At 42.0% G+C, this 18,973-nt stretch overlaps 1 protein-coding gene across 1 annotated transcript in view; it reads left to right on the plus strand.

The window, feature by feature from the left end:
• SI (sucrase-isomaltase) overlaps nt 1–17,168 on the plus strand; it is a 42,108-nt gene extending 24,940 nt beyond the window's left edge. The window contains exons 29-48 of the mRNA XM_058843907.1: nt 533–629; nt 1,027–1,139; nt 1,227–1,352; nt 2,328–2,456; nt 2,561–2,668; nt 2,766–2,828; nt 3,086–3,217; nt 3,830–3,914; nt 4,819–4,957; nt 8,309–8,442; nt 8,973–9,007; nt 9,099–9,215; nt 10,418–10,566; nt 11,086–11,170; nt 11,261–11,317; nt 11,936–12,060; nt 12,271–12,359; nt 13,615–13,664; nt 14,896–15,066; nt 16,506–17,168. Coding sequence (XP_058699890.1) covers nt 533–629; nt 1,027–1,139; nt 1,227–1,352; nt 2,328–2,456; nt 2,561–2,668; nt 2,766–2,828; nt 3,086–3,217; nt 3,830–3,914; nt 4,819–4,957; nt 8,309–8,442; nt 8,973–9,007; nt 9,099–9,215; nt 10,418–10,566; nt 11,086–11,170; nt 11,261–11,317; nt 11,936–12,060; nt 12,271–12,359; nt 13,615–13,664; nt 14,896–15,066; nt 16,506–16,568 — 2,067 coding nt within the window. The 3' untranslated portion in view covers nt 16,569–17,168. The remainder of the gene's footprint in view (nt 1–532; nt 630–1,026; nt 1,140–1,226; nt 1,353–2,327; nt 2,457–2,560; nt 2,669–2,765; nt 2,829–3,085; nt 3,218–3,829; nt 3,915–4,818; nt 4,958–8,308; nt 8,443–8,972; nt 9,008–9,098; nt 9,216–10,417; nt 10,567–11,085; nt 11,171–11,260; nt 11,318–11,935; nt 12,061–12,270; nt 12,360–13,614; nt 13,665–14,895; nt 15,067–16,505) is intronic.
• Nucleotides 17,169–18,973: the final 1,805 nt, after the last annotated feature.

The following is an 18,973-nucleotide window of genomic DNA, read 5'->3' on the forward strand; positions in this document are numbered from 1 at the left end:
TGAGTCAGAACAATTCCTGTTGCTTGGGGATTAATTTAGTACTTACACGGGTGAAGCAGAAATCTTATCTCTGTTTATTTGTCTTATTTCCTACAAGATAGCCAATTTCCAATTATCAGGGAATGGCCAACAAAATAGCAGCAGCTAATTATAGCTCTAACTTCCAGTTCAGGCTGTAAAACATTTTGGGAAAATTAAATGTAATGTCACCAGCGCCTCCTGAGCACGTAGACATGGTTCTGTTTGCGGAGAAGGGAAAGTTTTGTCCTGAGGAAGCACCTTCTAGTGAAATTTAAGTGCAGCAACACCTTTGCTTTCTTTCCTGCCTGAGCAGGAAGCTCAACAAATTGTGATGTTCCAAGTTCCCTTCTGCAGGTCTGTTTTGTGGTTAGGTAAGATTTAGGTGTATAAATTTAAAGTTTATTTGCTATGTCTGGTAATTGTCTCCTCTTTCATTAATTTTATCATTAAATGTTAATAGGCAAATGTTTGCAATGTTTCCCCAGTAAAATGTATTTTATTTTATTTGCAGTACATGCTGAATTCCTATGGTTTTCACCCATTTTATATGGCTCTTGAAGAAGATAGCAATGCCCACGGAGTTCTCTTGCTTAACAGCAATGCAATGGGTAAGAAAAGCTTTCATTTATTCCATGAACAATGAAATAGGCTGGGTTGGAAGGGGCATTAAAGCTCCTCCTGTTCCACCTCCCTGCAGGGACACCTTCCCCTGCCCCAGGCTGCTCCAAACCCCAATGTCCAGCCTGGCCTTGGGCACTGCAGGGATCCAGGGGCAGCCACAGCTGCTCTGGGCAACCTCAGGGCCTCACCCCGCTCACAGGCAACAATTTCTTCCCAATATCCCATCTCTGCCTCCTCCCTGTCATTTTGGAGCCGTTCCCCCTTGCCCAGGGAGCTTTGTGAGCTCTCTCCACCCTCCTCCGTGTGTTCTGTTTTTACAGTCAGTGTTTTGCACTGCTGGCAAATCCAGGCATCCTTTTCTCACTTCCTTCCCTCCCCTTCCAGATGTGACTTTCCAGCCCACCCCTGCCCTGACCTACCGCACCATCGGAGGGATCCTCGACTTCTACATGGTCTTGGGCCCGACTCCCGAGCTCGTGGTCCAGGAGTACACTGAGGTAGGAGCCTGACTAAGGCCGGGCTTTGGCGGGTTGGTTTGGTTTCCTCTTCCCCTCCTCACCACGAGCGCCCTTTCCCCTCTCCAGCTGATCGGGCGCCCGGTCATGCCACCCTACTGGTCCTTGGGATTCCAGCTGTGCCGCTACGGATACGCCAACGACGCCGAGGTCGCCCAGCTCGTGGAGGAAATGAAGGCGGCTCGGATTCCCTACGTACGTTGGGAGAAAACAACATTTGAGCTTTCGGCTTCGTAGCATTGATTAAATCCTTTTAAACACCAAAGCAGTAACCAACAAGAAAAAACCCCCAGTGTGGTAGAGAGGAGCAGGTTTTGTGCCACGGACTCTGGGCTGCATTAAAAGCTGCTTAATTTTCTTTATTTTTAGCACCAAAGAATGACAGGGAGGAGCAGTGATTAAGAAAAAACAACAGGGAAAAAAAATGAAGCAGCATAATTTCAGTGCCATAATGCTCTGTGTCAAGTCTGCTGTGATTTGGCACAGGTTGTTGTTGGGAGTAACACCTAGATCTAACAAAATTATATATTAAATATATTTTAAAAATATATAATATAAAATAGATATATTATATGTTCAATAAGCTAAATAAATTGTTAGGATAGTAGGAATAGCACATAGATCTAACAAAATTATATATTAAATATATTAAAAATATATACTATAAAATATATAAATTATATATTAAATAATTTAAATTTTTGGGAATAATAGTAATAGCACCTAGATCTAACAAAATTATATATTAAATAAATTGAATGTAGCTTAATTTCAAATATAATATGATTATAATCTAAATATAATATAATTATAATTTAAATGTAATAATATCAATGTCTCAATAGAGAACAACTATTTCTATTGTTTCCTTATAGCTATGGAAATATAAGTGCAGTTTCTGTGTACGTATGTACAGAAAAATCAATTTTTTTCTCTATTTTTATCAATTTCTCCCCTCAGTTTAAATGCAGCAGTGAAAGGTTTATTTTGGTTGGGACCTGCTCATAGGTTGTGTATTGTTCATTTAATAACTTCAGCCTGAAGTTACCACTGCTTCCAATTTTACACATCAAAATTCCACATTTAACTTATTTTGGCTGATTTTCAATATTTGGCAAAAAAGGGGAGAAAATACTTTAAAATTAATTGGGTTTTTATTTTGAACTGCAGGATGTCCAATATACAGATATTGACTACATGGAAAGAAACCTGGACTTCACCATTTCCTCAAAATTTGCTGGATTACCAGCTCTGGTCAACAAAATCAAAGCAGAAGGAATGAGATTCATCATTATCCTGGTCAGTTTGGAATATTGCTTTTAAATCCCAATACAGCATCACAAAACTGAGAATATATCCAACATCAATTTTGGGCACAAGGGTAAGAGTGTTTCTAATTGCAGGATCCAGGCATTTCTGGGAATGAAACCAATTATCCTGCCTTCTCCAGAGGTGAGGCCAATAACGTCTTCATACAATGGCCTGATACCAAAGAAATTTTATATTCCAAGGTACTGTCCAGGGAGGAGTATTTAAACCTGTGTGTTGTTGATGCTTGGTTTGTATTTAGTGTGGTTTGATTATTTTAAATATTCTTTGTCCTATTAGGTCTGGTCGTTTCTTCCCAATGTCCAAATCAACGAGTCACTGACTCATGAAGAACTAGTAGAGGTAAATACTGACATGGTTTGGTTCTGGACTCAAATCTGGACACTAATCAATTAAAATAGCAAACTCATTGATAAATCTCATGGAAGGAATAAGTTGCAGAAACTGCGACTAAGCCTTTCCAAAAGCCAAAAAATTTAGTGAACAAGCCATTATTTTTTTTGTCTTCATTTATTGATTTATTTTTTTTAATTCCAGAATTTTAACTATGGAATACCTTCAGCCCCCTTATCTGTCTCGTTTTCCTTCTGTTTTTACAGTGCTGTGTATCACACTGTGCTTTCCCAGACTTCTTCCGCAATTCCACAGTGGAGTGGTGGAAGAGGGAAATCCTGGAGGTCCACGACAATCCTGATCCCTCAAAAAGCCTCAAGTTTGATGGGCTGTGGACCGTAAGTGTGGAAATGCATCTGATTTCTGGATTGTCCTGCTCTGCCTGACACCGGTGGAGGGGACCCCAATTCCTAATTCTGAGATCTACATTGCTCTGGCAGAAGTATCCTGTGTTAAATTCCCATTAAGGAAATGTTGGAATTTATGATGTTAGAAGTTGTTCCCTTGAAACAAAAAATGGTTGAATGACAGAATAGCCTGGGTTGGAAGAGATCTTAAAAATCTTCTTTTCCTGCCCCCTGCCATGGGCAGGGACACCTTCCTCTATCCCAGGGTTCTCCAATCCCAGTCCAACCTGACCTTGGGAACTTCCAGGGGCAGCCACAGCTTCTCTGGTCACCCCGTGCCAGCCCTCCCCACCCTCACAGGGAACAATTCCTTCCCAAATCTCACCTAATCTCTCCCTCCTTCAGCTCAAGGCCATCCCCCTTTTTCTGTCACTCCATGCCCCCATGGGAAATCCTTTTCCTGCCTTTTTGTCAGCCCCATTAAGGAGCATGGGATGTCCAACTGAGACTGCATCTTCAGGAACCCTGCAACGCTGCTCGTGTGCAATTCACAATTTATGGTGTTCTGTAGCAAACTAAGGGGTTTTCCTCTGTCTTTTTAAGGACATGAATGAACCAGCAGCTTTTATGAATGGCGCCATGGGTGGCTGTAAGAATGACCTCCTAAATAATCCCCCCTACATGCCTCGTAAGTCTGATCCCTCCTTAAAACAGTTTCAGATTTTTCTGGTTCCTACATGAATTCTAATCTGGTGTATGGGGCATAAAAGCCGAAATAAAGATGGGTTTATAAACCCACGGCTCCTCACTGAACGTGGCCCTTTATTCCTGAGATTATGGGCCACTGCAAGCCCAGATATTTCAGCAGGAGCTGTGCAGCACTTTATTTTTACAAAGTTCTTTCCAGCTCCTCGCTGCATATGGATTTTGATCCCTATTTTGTGTCTAAGTGCTTTGCTTGAGGCATGGCAGAGAACTGAGCTCTCTGTTTTGCAGTTTTCTCAGATGAATAATGCAATTAATTAAATATTTAGAAAATACCCATGTGTCTCCTCTCATTACCATTTATGTGAGCAGTCAAATGCTTGAAATGCTTCGCTTTCTTAGCTCGGCTTTGCTGAAGTACTGGTGTAAAGTAGTACTAATTAGGAATTATTTATTAATGGTTTATTAGCATACTCTCACTGCTTACTGTTGTATTCAGGTTTCACAAGTGGTTTCTCAGGAATTTCCAGGAAATTAATATTCAGGCACAGATCATATCCCCACCACACCCATTTTTCTGTTTATGTGGTTAGAGTGACAGTGTTTAAAAAGATTTGAGATATTTTCTGATATACTCTTTATTCTTTGAGCCTCTGTAGTAAGAGCATCTGTAACTGACCTATTAAAACATTCACAAACCCAGATACCTGCAGAGGAATATTGGAAATATTCCATTTTGGAAATGCTATTTTGATAATTATAAATAAATAACCAACAGCATAAAGAGACCGCATGCCTACAAGATTATGCAAATTAAGAAAAAATAACTCAAGTGATTAACACATGCTTGTTATTAATAATAAATACATTTCTTCCCTTTCCACAAGATTTGGGATTTAGGTCGACAGGATTAATCCACAAAACTCCATGCATGGAAGGCCAGCACTACCTCGCAGACGGGACCCCAGTCAGACACTACGACGTCCACAACCTTTATGGATGGTCCCAAGCCAGACCCAGCCTGGAGTAAGTGCTTTGCATATTCCATGCTGCCTCCAAAACACATTCCAAATGGATATTCCATGCCTGCATTCCTAAAAAACTTCCACTGGTTAATTTAAGATGCCTGAGCGATCCTTCTCTTCACTCTGACCAATCTGGCTTTTCAGTCCAGCTCCAAGAGGGGCTGGATGCTCCAAGAGGGGCTGGATGCTCCAAGAGGGGCTGGATGCTCCAAGAGGGGCTGGATGCTCCAAGAGGGGCTGGATGCTCCAAGAGGGGCTGGATGCTCCAAGAGGGGCTGGATGCTCCAAGAGGGGCTGGATGCTCCAAGAGGGGCTGGATGCTCCAAGTGCTGGGAAGCTGCTGGAGTTGTTCCAGTCAGGGATTTCCCCCTTGGTGCAGGAAGGGTGGTGGGAGCAGAGCTGCAGGAGAAGGGGAGGGGGGTCTGTGCAGGGCTGAGCTGAAGCTGTGCTTCCATGGTTCCACTGCAATAAATCCCTTCTGCACAGAATTCCTGTCATTAAACATCACATAATTATTGTTTCTGGGCGTTGCTGGGCTTGCCTGGTTTGCTCTGGTTTTCCTCACACTTCACATCCAGTGAGGGAAAATGAAGACAGTTTTTCAGACGTGTGAATTTCAGGAGGGCTCGATTATGTTCCCTATTTAAAACTAAGTGAAAAGGGGGGGTGGTGACTTTTAAAATGCAAAGTGTGAGTGTAAAGCTTTACTTTGAAGCATTTCTTTCCCCAGTTCCCAGGCCAATGTCATTATCTGTCCCTCTGAATCATCCCCAGCCTGCTTTAGGTAACTCCTGATCCAGTGGTGGCAGGGCTGGGCTGTTCCATTTTCATTTCAGCCAGGGAGCAAGGCACAGATTTTCTGTGCACGTCTCAACGACCCTAAAGCCCTGGGTAACTTTGATATTCCCATAAAGAGGGAAAATATCAGGGCTGTTTGGATTTGGGAGAGGATGCTCCACTGGCAGCGTGCCAGCGCAGCCCTGCCAGCCAAGGCAAGGCTGAAACTGCTGACAGGACAGGAGGGAATGTCTGATCCTTGTGCTGCCAGCCCAGTCTGGTGGGATTTGGGGCATCACAAAATGTGGTGGGTTGGGCCCTGGCTCAGCTCCAGGTGCCCACCAAAGCCCCTCCAACTCCTCCCTGCTCAGCTGGGAAGAGGAGAGAAAGTATAAAGAAAGATTCATGGACCACTCTATGACCAAGTACTGTCACAGGCAGAACAGCTCAGTTGTGGAAATCAAATCAGAGAGGATAATGACAATTAAAACCCGACCTTAATTCCCCCAAGTCTTCACTTTTTTTCTAATCCATTCCCTATTTTCTACCTGCTGTCCAGCAGAGGTGGGGAGGACGTGGAGCAGGGGTTGCAGCCAGTCCATCACGCGCTGTCTCTGCTGCTCTTTCCTCCCCCTTCTCTTCCCCTCCTCCTCTCTCCAGGGCTCCACAGCTTCCTGCAGGAATCCAGCACAGGCATCCCAAGGGCTCACAGCTTCCTCTGGGCATCCTCCAGGGGCTGCAGGTGGATCTGTGCTGCCCCTCGGAGCTCCCTCTGCTGCAGGGACACCCCAGCTCCAGAGCCTGGAGCATCTCCCGACCCTTCTGCACTGGCCTGGGGGTCTGCAGGGCTGCTGCTCCCACACATCCCCACCCCTCTCTCCCTCTCTCTTTCCACTTGCTGTTGGGAGCTACATTTTCCCTTTCTTATTCCTGTTATCCCAAAGTCACCCAATGCTGCTGATGGGCTCAGCCAGGGGCAGGTCCTTGGCTCCATCAGAAACGAGGAAGACTCAGAATTTTCTCACTGGAGCCACCCCTGCCAAAACCCAGCTGTGCAAGCCCAGTGGAGTAGACAAGAATTTGATGGGAAAAGGAATATTGCCACAGTTTCTGTGTTTTAAGTATGAACTGAAATATTCTCCTCTCTTTTGCGAGGCACTGCAACAGAAATCACTACAATAAATCTCACAGCTCACACAGATATTCTCACACTGGAAATTTATAGCAAATGTTATCTACAAAATATATATATACACATATATTTCAGTCCCAAATTTATTCTTTTGGCAGTAACTGAAGGGGTACTTGTGCAACTGAAGAAATGCAATAATTTATTTCGATACTAAACCATCCAAACAGAAAGATTATTTGCACACAAAACTCATGAAAGACTGTAACTGAAAAGTGAACATCGGTATTTTATGTAACCTGGAGTCATTTCAGTTCTCCATCCATCAGACACAGAAACTTTGGGATATTTCCTTGGTGCTGTTCTTTTGTAATGAGGTTTTTGCATAGCCAGAGCCCTCATTAGTGAACACAGGAACTGTTTGGAGGTGAATTCAGCCTTTGTGACCTGAATAATTGTTTTTCATGGCTAGAGCTATGGAGCTGCAGGCCTGAGCTTCCAGCCACAGAACACTCAGGTCCTGCTCATCCCTCAGCAGTTCCACACGTGACATTCTCTGTCTTCACTCTGGAAATTTTAGCTGCCACTTCCAAGGCATTCTTGACACAGGGAAAGCAAGCAGAGAATTAAAATGTTGGAAAATATGCTACAAAGGAATAAAAGATCCTAGGAAAGTTACTGTTTGTCCCGGAGGAAATAATTGTGGCACATTAGTCTGGTCTAATTGCTGAGGTAATTTAAGTGACTTGTGTGTCTTTGCTGTAATTATGGTGTCACTAAAGCTGCAAATCCTATAGAAAAATAAGTAAATAGTGCCTTATTGAAGCAGCAGTTTAGGCAATTATGGTGGAGAGCAGTGGGATTTAATCAGGGTGATCTTCTGACTAATATTCATATTGATATCCTGTCACCTTGGTCTTTCAGAAGGGACTACAAATCCCTGAATCTTTTTTTTTTTTGTTTGTTTATTTCAACACCTTAAAGTCAACTAAACTTATCTTGAGAGATCCAATATTCCTGCTACCTCTTTTTTCACTCTTGTGAGCCTTTGGGTTGGATTTTTGCTGAATCCAACTGTTGCTTCAAGTTTTCAGATGCTGTAAGAAGGAATGACGCACACATTGTGGTACCCTTAGAAAGTGGGCTTGGAAAAGTTTTGCTACATTCCTATTTTCCCACAGAAGAGCTAGCCTGAGCTGGAAAAGTCCTTTTTAATCCCTCCTTGTCTGGCAGTTCTCTTTGCAGCTTCAGGCTGGCCAGCTTTGCCAGGACTGTGCCTGGATCCTATTGAATTGCCACAAAAGGCACGCGTGGATTGGATGTATATGATGATATACCTTTGCTATGATAACATAAACCCATACATTTATTTTCAGAGGCTCCTAGGCCGTGAGTTCTCGTGCAGCATTTCTCCTTGACCGGTTTCTCTGTCTGTTTGTGACGCAGGGCTTTGCAGGGCGCCACCAAGGAGCGCGGGATCGTCATCTCCCGCTCCACCTACCCCAGCAGCGGGAGATGGGTGGGGCACTGGCTGGGGGACAACACGGCAGCCTGGGACCAGATGCACAAATCCATTATTGGTACGTGCCAGGAGAAGGGTTTGCGTTCCTGGGATCACCAAATCAGGGAATGGTTTGGGTTGGGAGGGACCTTAAAGCGCATCCAGCTCCACCCCTGCCATGGTGGGGACACCTTCCATGGACCACGTTCCTCCAAGCATTATCCAGCCTGGCTTTGTTTCTCCTCCACCTCCTGGCTTTTTGTATTCCTGTGATTTTTTTTATTATTATTATCTGCAACCAGAATCTGTGCTGAATTCCTTTTTTTACTCTTCCTTCTTACTTCTTTCTGTACCAGGTGCTGGGAACTCCTTTAATTCCCTTGGGACCAGACCCCTCCATGCCCTGCATCCTGCCACTCAATTTTTTCCTCTGCTCCTGTCCACCCACATCCCATCTCCTTCTGTAGCCGGAAAACACAACACGTTAGAGAAATTGTGGGGCTTGTATTTGGTATTTTCTCTTTTGATTCAGTAGTGTAATAAACAATGTCTATGGAACCATAATGTAAAAAATCCCAGCCAGTAACTCCAATTTATTTCTCTTTTCAGGCATGATGGAGTTCAGTCTCTTTGGAATATCTTATGTAAGCTAATGAGTTATTAACTTATATTTAATTACTGTGATGCTGTACACGATAACACAGTTTTACATTTGGGTTATTCTGAAAATTTCAGACAGGAGCTGATATCTGCGGCTTCTTCAAAGACTCTGAGTACGAGCTGTGTGCCCGCTGGATGGAGCTGGGTGCATTTTACCCATATTCAAGGAATCACAACGAGAAAGGAACACGGGTGAGTTGCAAATTTTTAATAATTGTTGGCAGCTGGGCCTTTCCAACACACAGGCAAAACCAGCCAGAATAATGCACAATTGCCCTGGCTCAAAAAAAGAAAAAGTACATTCCAAGTCAAATGGAGAAGAAAAGAACACTTTTGGCTCTTTATACAATGGAAATTGTCATTATTTTTATGCTGGCTCTGCTGTGGAGCCTCCCCATCACCTGGGAGGTTTTATGCCCACAGAGGGGCTGCTCTGGGATTTGGACACTTGAAGGAAGTTCCATCTTTGCTTTCACTGAATCAAACCCTACATATTTCATCCTCTGTGCCATTTGGATTTCAATGAGCTACAGCAAGGCTAAAATGGAGATTTTATGGCAAACACACTTCAAGAAACAGAACTGACCTCAGTGCTCTCAGCCCTAATTGCCCATAATTATACAAGAAATGAGAAAATGGGGCAGTGTAACAAGATGCTGGAGTGAGACTCAGGAATTTCTGTGCTTTGCACGTTTGCCACCATCAGATATTGTATTTCTGCTAAAAGGAGAGGGGAATAATTGCCTAAATGCAGGCTAAGGACTGGAGTGGAGAAAGCTGTAAAACAAGATAACTGGGAAAATGAAAAAAAAGGGAAACAGCACTTGTGTTCCAGGGAAAGCTTCAGGTCTAGCAGAGTGGAGCTATTTAGATGGCAAATATCTAATGGATTAAAGTCTCCTTTTCAAAGCTGGCTGCTTTATCTCGCAGCACACACCTTCCACAGGCCTGTGAAAGCCTTCAAAATGCAGATTTGGGGTTATCGTGGTGCTCCCAGCATCACCCAATTTGCCAAGGTATTGTTCCAGACATTTAATAAAGATTTGAGGCTCTCCTGACACCAGTCCTTGGTGCCTCGGCGTCCTGCTGCAAGTGTGGGAGCAGAGGGCTGATGGATGATGGACCCTGGGACGTGTCACACCTTGGGGACACTTTGCATTCAACATTTTTACTGTTTCCCCTGGGGTTTTACCAGGGTTCCTCTTCCTAGTTCCCCTCCTGGGGCTGACAGTGACAGCCACGGTTTTCACTTGCTGTGTAGTTGAAGAATAAACAAGCAGAGATGCTCTGCTTCAGTGGAGAAAGTTCCTTGGTTCGTTTTCCTACTTTGATTTGGGTTTTTTTAGCTTTCTCAGGCAGTCCAACCCAGCTTCTCTAACAACACTCTCTTTCAGAGGCAAGATCCTGCTTCCTGGGATACCAAATTCCATGAGATTTCCAGGAATGTGCTGAACATCAGGTACACCCTGCTACCTTATCTCTACACCTTGCTGCACGACGCCCACGCCCAAGGCAGCACCGTCATCCGCCCCGTTCTCCACGAGTAAGTGCAATTCCCCTGCTCTCCTCCGCAAGAATTCCCATTAAAACTCCTCTGCTTGTGACCCCCTAACAACAGAGTCCCCTCTTTGTTACAGCATTTCCCCCTTCAATAAAAAAACAAACAAAAAAACCAAACAAGTCTTGGCTGGGGAAAAACTGAGTTTTTTGCATGTGTTGATTTTCTTTTTTTTGAAGAAACTCAGAAAAGAGTGGCTCAAATTAAAAAGTCTGTCCGAGATTCTATTATTGTAAATAATAAGCATAAGACCTTCAGAGTTTTGTTGCCCCAAAGTACTGAAAAGCAAAAGCAAAGAAATGGACAAAAAAACCCCAAAGCTAAGCACTAATTTGCATTTCTCTAACGAGTGTCAGGATCTTTGTGCAATATTAATTGATCTGAGTCATTAATAGTAACAACAAGGAAACAGATACTAGAAGAAGTAGGTGAAATTACTGACAGAAGGGTCTCCAAGGAGGAACTTTTTGGGAAAGTTCAGCTCTGGCTGTCTCATCCCGACAGGTTTGTGGAGGACAGGAAGACGTGGGACATCGACGAGCAGTTCCTCTGGGGTCCTGCCCTGCTCATCAGCCCTGTGATGAAACTAGTGAGCTTTCAAGCATTTATTCCTAAAATCAGTTTGATTTAGCTCCACTTCTTGATCTGAGGTGCCTAAAATTTGTGTGTTTAATTGCAGGGTGATCGGAGTGTGAACGCGTATTTCCCCAATGCCCGCTGGTATGATTACCACACGGTAAGTCATCCCAAAAAAATTGTGTTTTAACACTTGTGTTTTCTGTCTTTTCCCAGTGCTGAGCATGGCAGAGAGGTGGGAACACTCTCCTGCCTAATTTGCATTTAATATAAGTTCTTAGAAACATAAAATCTCCTCAGCTGATTAAAGAAATAATAAAAATCCTCGATTCCTTTATAATAATGTATAATAACATGACCAGAGTTATGATAAATGAAAAGGTGAAGTAATACCTTTAATTTAGAGTTCTTTTCACTTTTTGTAACCCTCAAATGATACACAGAAAGTTTTTGTAATGGAATGCTCTAATAAAGAAAGAAAAAAAAATGGGTTTTAGCTGCATAATTTTTTCCCAGAAAATAATAAAAGATTTGGAAATAGGAAGAGCAGGTTCAGAACTGCCTTCATTAATCACAGGTTTGTGTTTCATCCGCTTGGCCCCTCTGGTTCAGCTGCCATCACCCATGGGCAGGCCAGGCTTTTACAGAGCCAAAATTTCAGGGTTTCTCTTATTAACAGTTACTCCTGCAGTAACAACTAATTAACCTGTCTAGAGGAATATTATCATTTCATTCTGGAGGAAAACTGGGTAAAAATTCCTTTTTTTTTTGAACACAGGACACAGATACTGGCTTTAGGGGACAGCTCCAAAATTTATCAGCTCCTCTGGAGCACATCAACCTGCACATCCGAGGTGGATACATCCTGCCTTGGCAAAGACCTGCCAATACAACTGCTTACAGGTAGGAAGAAGTTAAAATTTTAGATTTCATTTGGTTTTTTTGGGTTTTTTGGTTTTTTTTTTTCCTAATGGTCTTTAGCAGTATGGGATGGGAAGATGGCTATGGGAGGCCAGTTGGGTGGCACACAACTTTTCTGTGAAGAAATTAAAATTTGGGGAATATGGAACGTGATTAGCAGAGGAAATTGAGAGAAAATTGTGTTTTCCACAGCCGGAAAAACCCGATGGGACTCACGGTGGCCCTGGATGATGCTCTGTTTGCAGAAGGACACCTTTATTGGGATGATGGGGTTCGCATTGGTACGTCCAGGCCTTCTTCCCTTCTTAAAACCCCTTTTTCTTTGCTGTGAGGATGGCTGGATACTGCCAAGTGAGGCTCCATCCCTGGGGATATTCAAAACCCAAATTCAAGCAGATAAAACCAAACCCAAGGATGTGGATTGAGAAGAGATGGAACAAACTCTGGGGTGTCCGAGGAGGAGCAGAGGGAAGGGATGGACTCGTGCCAAAGCCATTTCTGGGTGGCAGATTTGAAGTGGCCTCCAGAGGCAGAACTGAAATGGAAGCTGCAGAGCAGCATTGCAGCAGCTTGACTCTTCCTGATTGAAGCCACACGACGCCGTGATTTATAGAATTAATATGTGGTACCAATGAAATCGTGCCCTGGGCCTGAGGCAAGGCAGATAACAAAGATTCCTCCTCAAACCTGTGGGAGCCATAACCATGGATCATGTGAGAGCTCTCACCCATCTCCTCAGCACGGCTGGATTTAAACTGTCTGCAGACAAGAGACGCCGAGCTGTCGCTTCTCCTCCCCACCCTTGTGACAACCACGAGCTCTGGCCCCAGGTTCCCATCAGGAACAAAGGGAATGTGCCCTGCATGGAGACCCTCCTGGAGGGGGTGGTTTGCAGAGGCTGGAGGTGGATCTGGAGGGGCTCCACACCCACCAGCAGCTCTGGAATCCAGAACTGATGGCCACACTTGGGGAAATCTGATGATAAATGGAATTTGCAGGGATGGCGAGCAGCATCTCACAGGGTGACACGGGCAGGAGTGGGGTGGCAGGAGCTCCAAAACCAGAGATCAGCACGGCTCTGGGGCAGCCACAGCTGAATTTACAGGGCTGGGAAATGCCAACAGTGATTTCAGACAGGCAGCAGCCACCAGCAGCGTCAGGTGTCACCTGGAATCGCACAGGGAATGCAGGGGCAAGCGGGAAATGGCTCTTCAGCAAGAAACAGAAACATTTTCCTCCTCATCTAAACTCCCCTGATATTCCTAGTGCTGCTTCTTTGCCTGCTTTTATATCTTAAGCCTAAAATGTTCTCCTTTCACCTCCATTTCAACTTTATACACACGGAAAGTATTTTATGTCTGATTGCATTCATCTTCTGGAAATGCAAAACTTCTCTTTATTTACATATAAATACATCCCTTACATTTGTAAGGTGTCTATGGGCACAATCCTTGAGCAGATATTTTGATAATGTGTTAAATAAGGCAGACAGCAAAGACATTTTATTCAATTTCTTTCATTCTTTCTTTTTAACAGATGCATATGAAGACGGTGTTTACCTGCTGACATCATTTACTGCTAACAAGGTAATCTCATTAGCTCACATTTATTTAATAGTCATTTCAGGTAAATTTTTTTTATATATATTTTTAACAATGGGTATTTTAATTTGGGTCTTCTTAATGTCTACATATCCCAACCTTACATTAAATTGTGCTCACAGATGATTAGGGTACATGAAATGTGATTAAACTCTGTTAAGAATGAATTGAGGAGTGAATCTGAAGAGTATTGTTAAGTACAATTGTCAGATTTCACTTCTTACCATAACCAATGGAATATGTGGAAATAAATTAGGCTCTAATTATAGGGACTTCTGGCTTAAAAGAAAAGCTCTTTCTGTTGTAGGAGAAAACACACTTTCTTATTTCATTATTTTCCAGTGTGCCACAATGTCTCCTAATTTTATCCACACTGTTCTTTCTTCTCATTTAATTCTGTCTTTGTCAAATAAAAGGGTGTTAATTGCCGTGGAAGGGAGTTTGTTTTGCTAACACTCAATATTTGCAGTTGTAAGGAGATTATAAAATAAAAGCACCTTTCCCTGCTCTTACAAAAACTCGTTAAGGAAAAGCCTAATTACAGAGGTCTTGAATCAACCAAAAATGAGAGAAACACTCACCCTCTGAGCACTAAATACATTTTATTATGTCACATAATTATGAATTATGAATTATGTCACAGCACATTTGTGGGGGGATCTGGGAGCATCCCAAGGGAATCCAAAATCGACTTAAAATGAAGGAGAGGGGGTCTGTGAGTGCTGAGGGAGGGGATGGAGAGGCAGGAGCTGCTCTGGGAGGGCAAAAAGCAGGAGGAGAAGAGCCTGGAGCAGCTCCCACAGCAGCTGGAAGGTGAGACTGGGGCAGGGAAGGAAGGGTTTGTCCTGCTGGGGGTGGAGAATTTCTTGTTGCTTCACTCCTCACATCAATCAGCTGAGCAGCAGTGAAAGCACAGCAGAGTCCAGGGTTTGGCCAGGTTAACACTAATATTTTATATTAGAATATTTTAAGCTTTCAGTGTTTGAAAAATAAAGAACAACACACAGGTATTGGGGAAAAAGAATCAGAAAAAGAACCTGAAGACAGCAAATGAAAGCTCAAGTGGACTTCACAGAATTACAGAACGGTTTGGGTTGGGAGGGACAGTAAAAATCACCTCAATTTGGGCAGGGACACCTTCCACTGTCCCAGACTGCTCCAAGATCTTCACACCTAATCCCAATCTCTGGGATTTGTCTTCCCCTCTTCCTTTCAGACCATTTTGGAGATCTCAGTTCCACACCAGAATTACACCGACCCAAACAACCTGATGTTCACTGAAATCAAGGTGCTGGGGGTGCCCAGCGAGGTCACTCGGGTGACGGTGACACAGAACGGGGGGACCCTCCCAGCAAACCCCACCGTGGCCTACGACACAAACAAGAAGGTGAGATGCTCCTCAAAGGGTTAAAAACAACATTTCCCACCTGCATTTCTGCCCTTAAAACTGCAGAGATTCAGCTGTGATACCACATTTGAAATAATGATATATTTAGGGTATTTAGAATATTTATATATTTACCATATTTGAAATGGCTGTGTATTTACCATCTCTAAAATAGCTATAAAATTAGCATATTTATTTTTTTATATTAGGATATTTTAATTATTTGTATATTTACCGTATTTAAAATATCTGTGTAATGAGAACCTTTAAAATTTTTATATTAGAATATTTTAATTATTTGTATATTTACCATATTTAAAATATCTGTGTAATTAGAACCTTTAAAATTTTTATATTAGAATATTTTAATTATTTGTATATTTACCGTATTTAAAATATATGTGTAATTAGAACCTTTAAAATTTTTATATGAGGATATTTAAATTATTTGTATATTTATCATATTTAAAATATCTGTGTAATTAGAATATTTAAAATTTTATATGAGAATATTTTAATTATTTGTATATTTACCATATTTAAAATATCTGCATCATTAGAACGCTTAAAAGTTTTATATGAGAATATTTTAATTATTTTTATATTTACCATATTTAAAATATCTGCATCATTAGAACGCTTAAAAGTTTTATATGAGAATATTTTAATTATTTTTATATTTACCATATTTAAAATATCTGCATCATTAGAACGCTTAAAAGTTTTATATTAGAATATTTAAATTATTTGCATATTCACCATATTTAAATATTTATGTATTTACCATATTTAAAATATCTATACAATTATATACAATTAGCACTTTTAACTTTTATATTAGAATATTTGAATTATTTGTATACTTAACATAGATAAATATTTAAATATGGCAAATATTTTAAATATCTACCATATTTAAAACACCCATGTATTTACCATATTTAAAATATACCATATTTCAGAAAGATGTACAAGCTGCCATCGGGTAATGATTCTTTAATAGCATTTAATGCCATTTCTGGCAGTGGATTTTGTTCCCTAAAAGGGAACCTGGGAGCTGTGACAGGAGGAAAAGCATCTCTGAAATTCTGCTGCTGATCTTCTGATGGGGGGAAAAAATTCAAATGCATTCAAATGCACTGTTGAATTGCAGTGTATTCCAAATTTTGCTGCCTTTTAAAAATCCCTTTATTTTTAAAATAAAAGGATCCTCGGCTCTAAAAGAGCCAGTGGATGAAGGAAGGGATCAGAGAGGGTCAGACTCCCAAATCTGTGCTGGTTAAACTGTGTTTGTACACAAATAAAAAAAAAATAAATAAAAAAAAAGGGAATAAATTCTTGCAGTTTAAAATAAACCAGTTTCTCCCTGGATCACAGAAAACACCGTGGATCTTTAGGTCTCAGCTGCTAAATGTGCATTTTGTGTGTTTTATTCCCAGCTCCTGACCATCACCAATCTCCAGCTGAAACTGGGCCAGAGCTACACCCTGCAATGGAGCTGAAATGGGAAATGACATCGGCCACACCGCTGCGTTCTCACGCAACTTTAAACCTATTTTTCAATCCTCAAAGGGCTTTTTTTGTCACCTTGGAATCCTTTTTCACTCACAAGCACAGCAGCAGAGTCAGTTCATAGCCAGGAATTTTGTGTACAAAGCAGTCACCAGCCCGCCGTGGCACTTTAGGATAAGTTGATTTTTCAAAGCTGAGTGCGGAAGGGAAAAACTCTGGTTTTTTCAGAGCAAAATTCCTCTCTGACTTCATATCTGATAAAATTTTGTAAAAAAGATGCAGCTGATGTTACTGAAGTAGATTTGAAGCCTATTTTGAAGTAATTTTCCCTATATTTAACTTCGATCTTAATTTTAATTACACCCATGCAAGCCATTATTCTGGAGAAGAATTTAAGGTAGGATAAAGTAGAAGCAAATGTTTCCAGATGACCAATTTAGCATGAATTAATGTTTCAAGCTGTTTATCTGTAAAATATCCAGATACTTGAAAAAAGAATTTGAAGTTTGGGAGGGGGTTGTATGACTTCAGCCAGATTTGTGTTTCCTGTGTTTTAACTTGAAAAGTTGTAAAATTAAACCTGAAATTTTAAGGTTAATTAATGAATGTTGGTCTCTGTTTATTTCACTGAAAGAAATGTTGTTGTTGTGTGTTTACTGTAAAAATAATTCATGTTAAAGCCTCTTTTTATCCTAAGAGTGCAGCATCTGAACTAAAGAGATGGGGAAAACATATTTACAATTAAAGTTGATGGGGAAAAAACTGCTGCAGGAGGTGGGGGCAATCTCCAGTGCTTTACATTTATTTCAAGGATTGTTCTTTGCTTTAAAATGTTGGGGTACAAAACTCAACAGCCAGCATCTCATAGGTGGGTTCCTGCAATTAGAAATTTCCTGAAATTTCACTGTGAAATGATAATGAAGTTGGCAAAGATAATGATCATTTAGGGGTAATTTTATGTTTTATATTCTGACAAATAAAAGCTGCCTGAAGATGCAGAGAGGGGTGAGGGGGTACAGAACCTTCAACCCACTCCCTCCATGGGAAAACCCACTTTGTCCCACCATTTGCACCCTCCCCTCTGACACTGGAAACATTAGGGACAGCCAAAGGCTTCCAAAAAACCAATTTTTCAGTATTTATTTGGGGAAACAAATTGTTATCAGATTTTTCTTCAGCTCTGAGACCCTTCCAAGAAACCCCATTTCTCCTTATTTATTTGGGGAATCTGATTCTTGTTGTTTTCTGCGTTGAGAGTCCCAGCACATCATCCTGAATCCCACATTTCAGCCCCTGGGGAAGGTTTTACTGAGTTCCCAGGATAATAATTCCTAAGGAACTCACCCAGGCTGAGAAATCCCAGCTTCAAAACTCACTTTGGTCACCCCTGGGGTTGCTCCCTTGGGGTCTGTCCCACCCCACATTCCCTCAGACACCCTGGATCCAGCCCCACTGCAGGAAATCCCATGAAAATCCCTCATTCTGAGCAGGGGGGAAGTTTCCAATTATTAATTTCCAAATATTAATTATTAATTAAACACCCTGCTTGCGCTGAAACGGGATTTTTTAACTCACTCTCCTCATGGTTTGGCTTTCCAGCACCTGTGAAAAACAACACCCAGAGGTTTGAAACAATCCTGCTGTGTGCATCCCACCAGAAAATCCCCACTGAAGGCAAAAAGTCTTCCCTGAGAGCCATAAAGTTCCAAATCTTTTTTCTGAGCTCAGTTTTTTTGGAACTCTTGGAATTTTGTTGGGACTCTTGGAATTTTGTTGGAACTCTTGTGGTTTGACGGCAGCTGAAGAGAAATGCCCAACCATGGCAGCTCAGAGGGAAAGGAAATGATGGAAAATCTTCTCCCATTCCATCAGTGCCATTCCAAAGGGTTCCCAAATGATCCCTGTGCTGAAAAGGCTCCTCCTGGACGCAGATTTTGGGAGTGACGGGGTGGGGTGGAACAGGAGCGGAGACTGCAGCACTAAACAGACACGGCTGGCCCTGGAATTACGATTCCACTCATGGAAAAGATCAAACCGTGTCACACTTGGCTGTGCTTGCTCTAATCAAGCTGCCACACGTGCACAGATAATTGGATTTTTCCTTGGAGCTGGAAGGAGCAGCTGGATGGCAACATCTGGCAGCACAGCTGGAGCGTGGTGGGCTGGGGAGAGAGAGGGTTTTGGCACCTTTGGGGACTTCCCTTTCCCTTTTCCTTTCCCTTTTCCTTTCCCTTTTCCTTTCCCTTTTCCTTTCCCTTTCCCTTTTCCTTTCCCTTTTCCTTTCCCTTTTCCTTTCCCTTTTCCTTTCCAAAAAATAATTTCTGTGATTTTTGTCCTCTCAGCTGAGGAACTTTTGGGTTTTTTTTTTTCAGCCAAACCAGGAAATCTTTGATAA

This window comes from Poecile atricapillus, chromosome 8, assembly GCF_030490865.1.
Source record: "Poecile atricapillus isolate bPoeAtr1 chromosome 8, bPoeAtr1.hap1, whole genome shotgun sequence".
Taxonomy (NCBI): Eukaryota; Metazoa; Chordata; class Aves; order Passeriformes; family Paridae; genus Poecile; species Poecile atricapillus.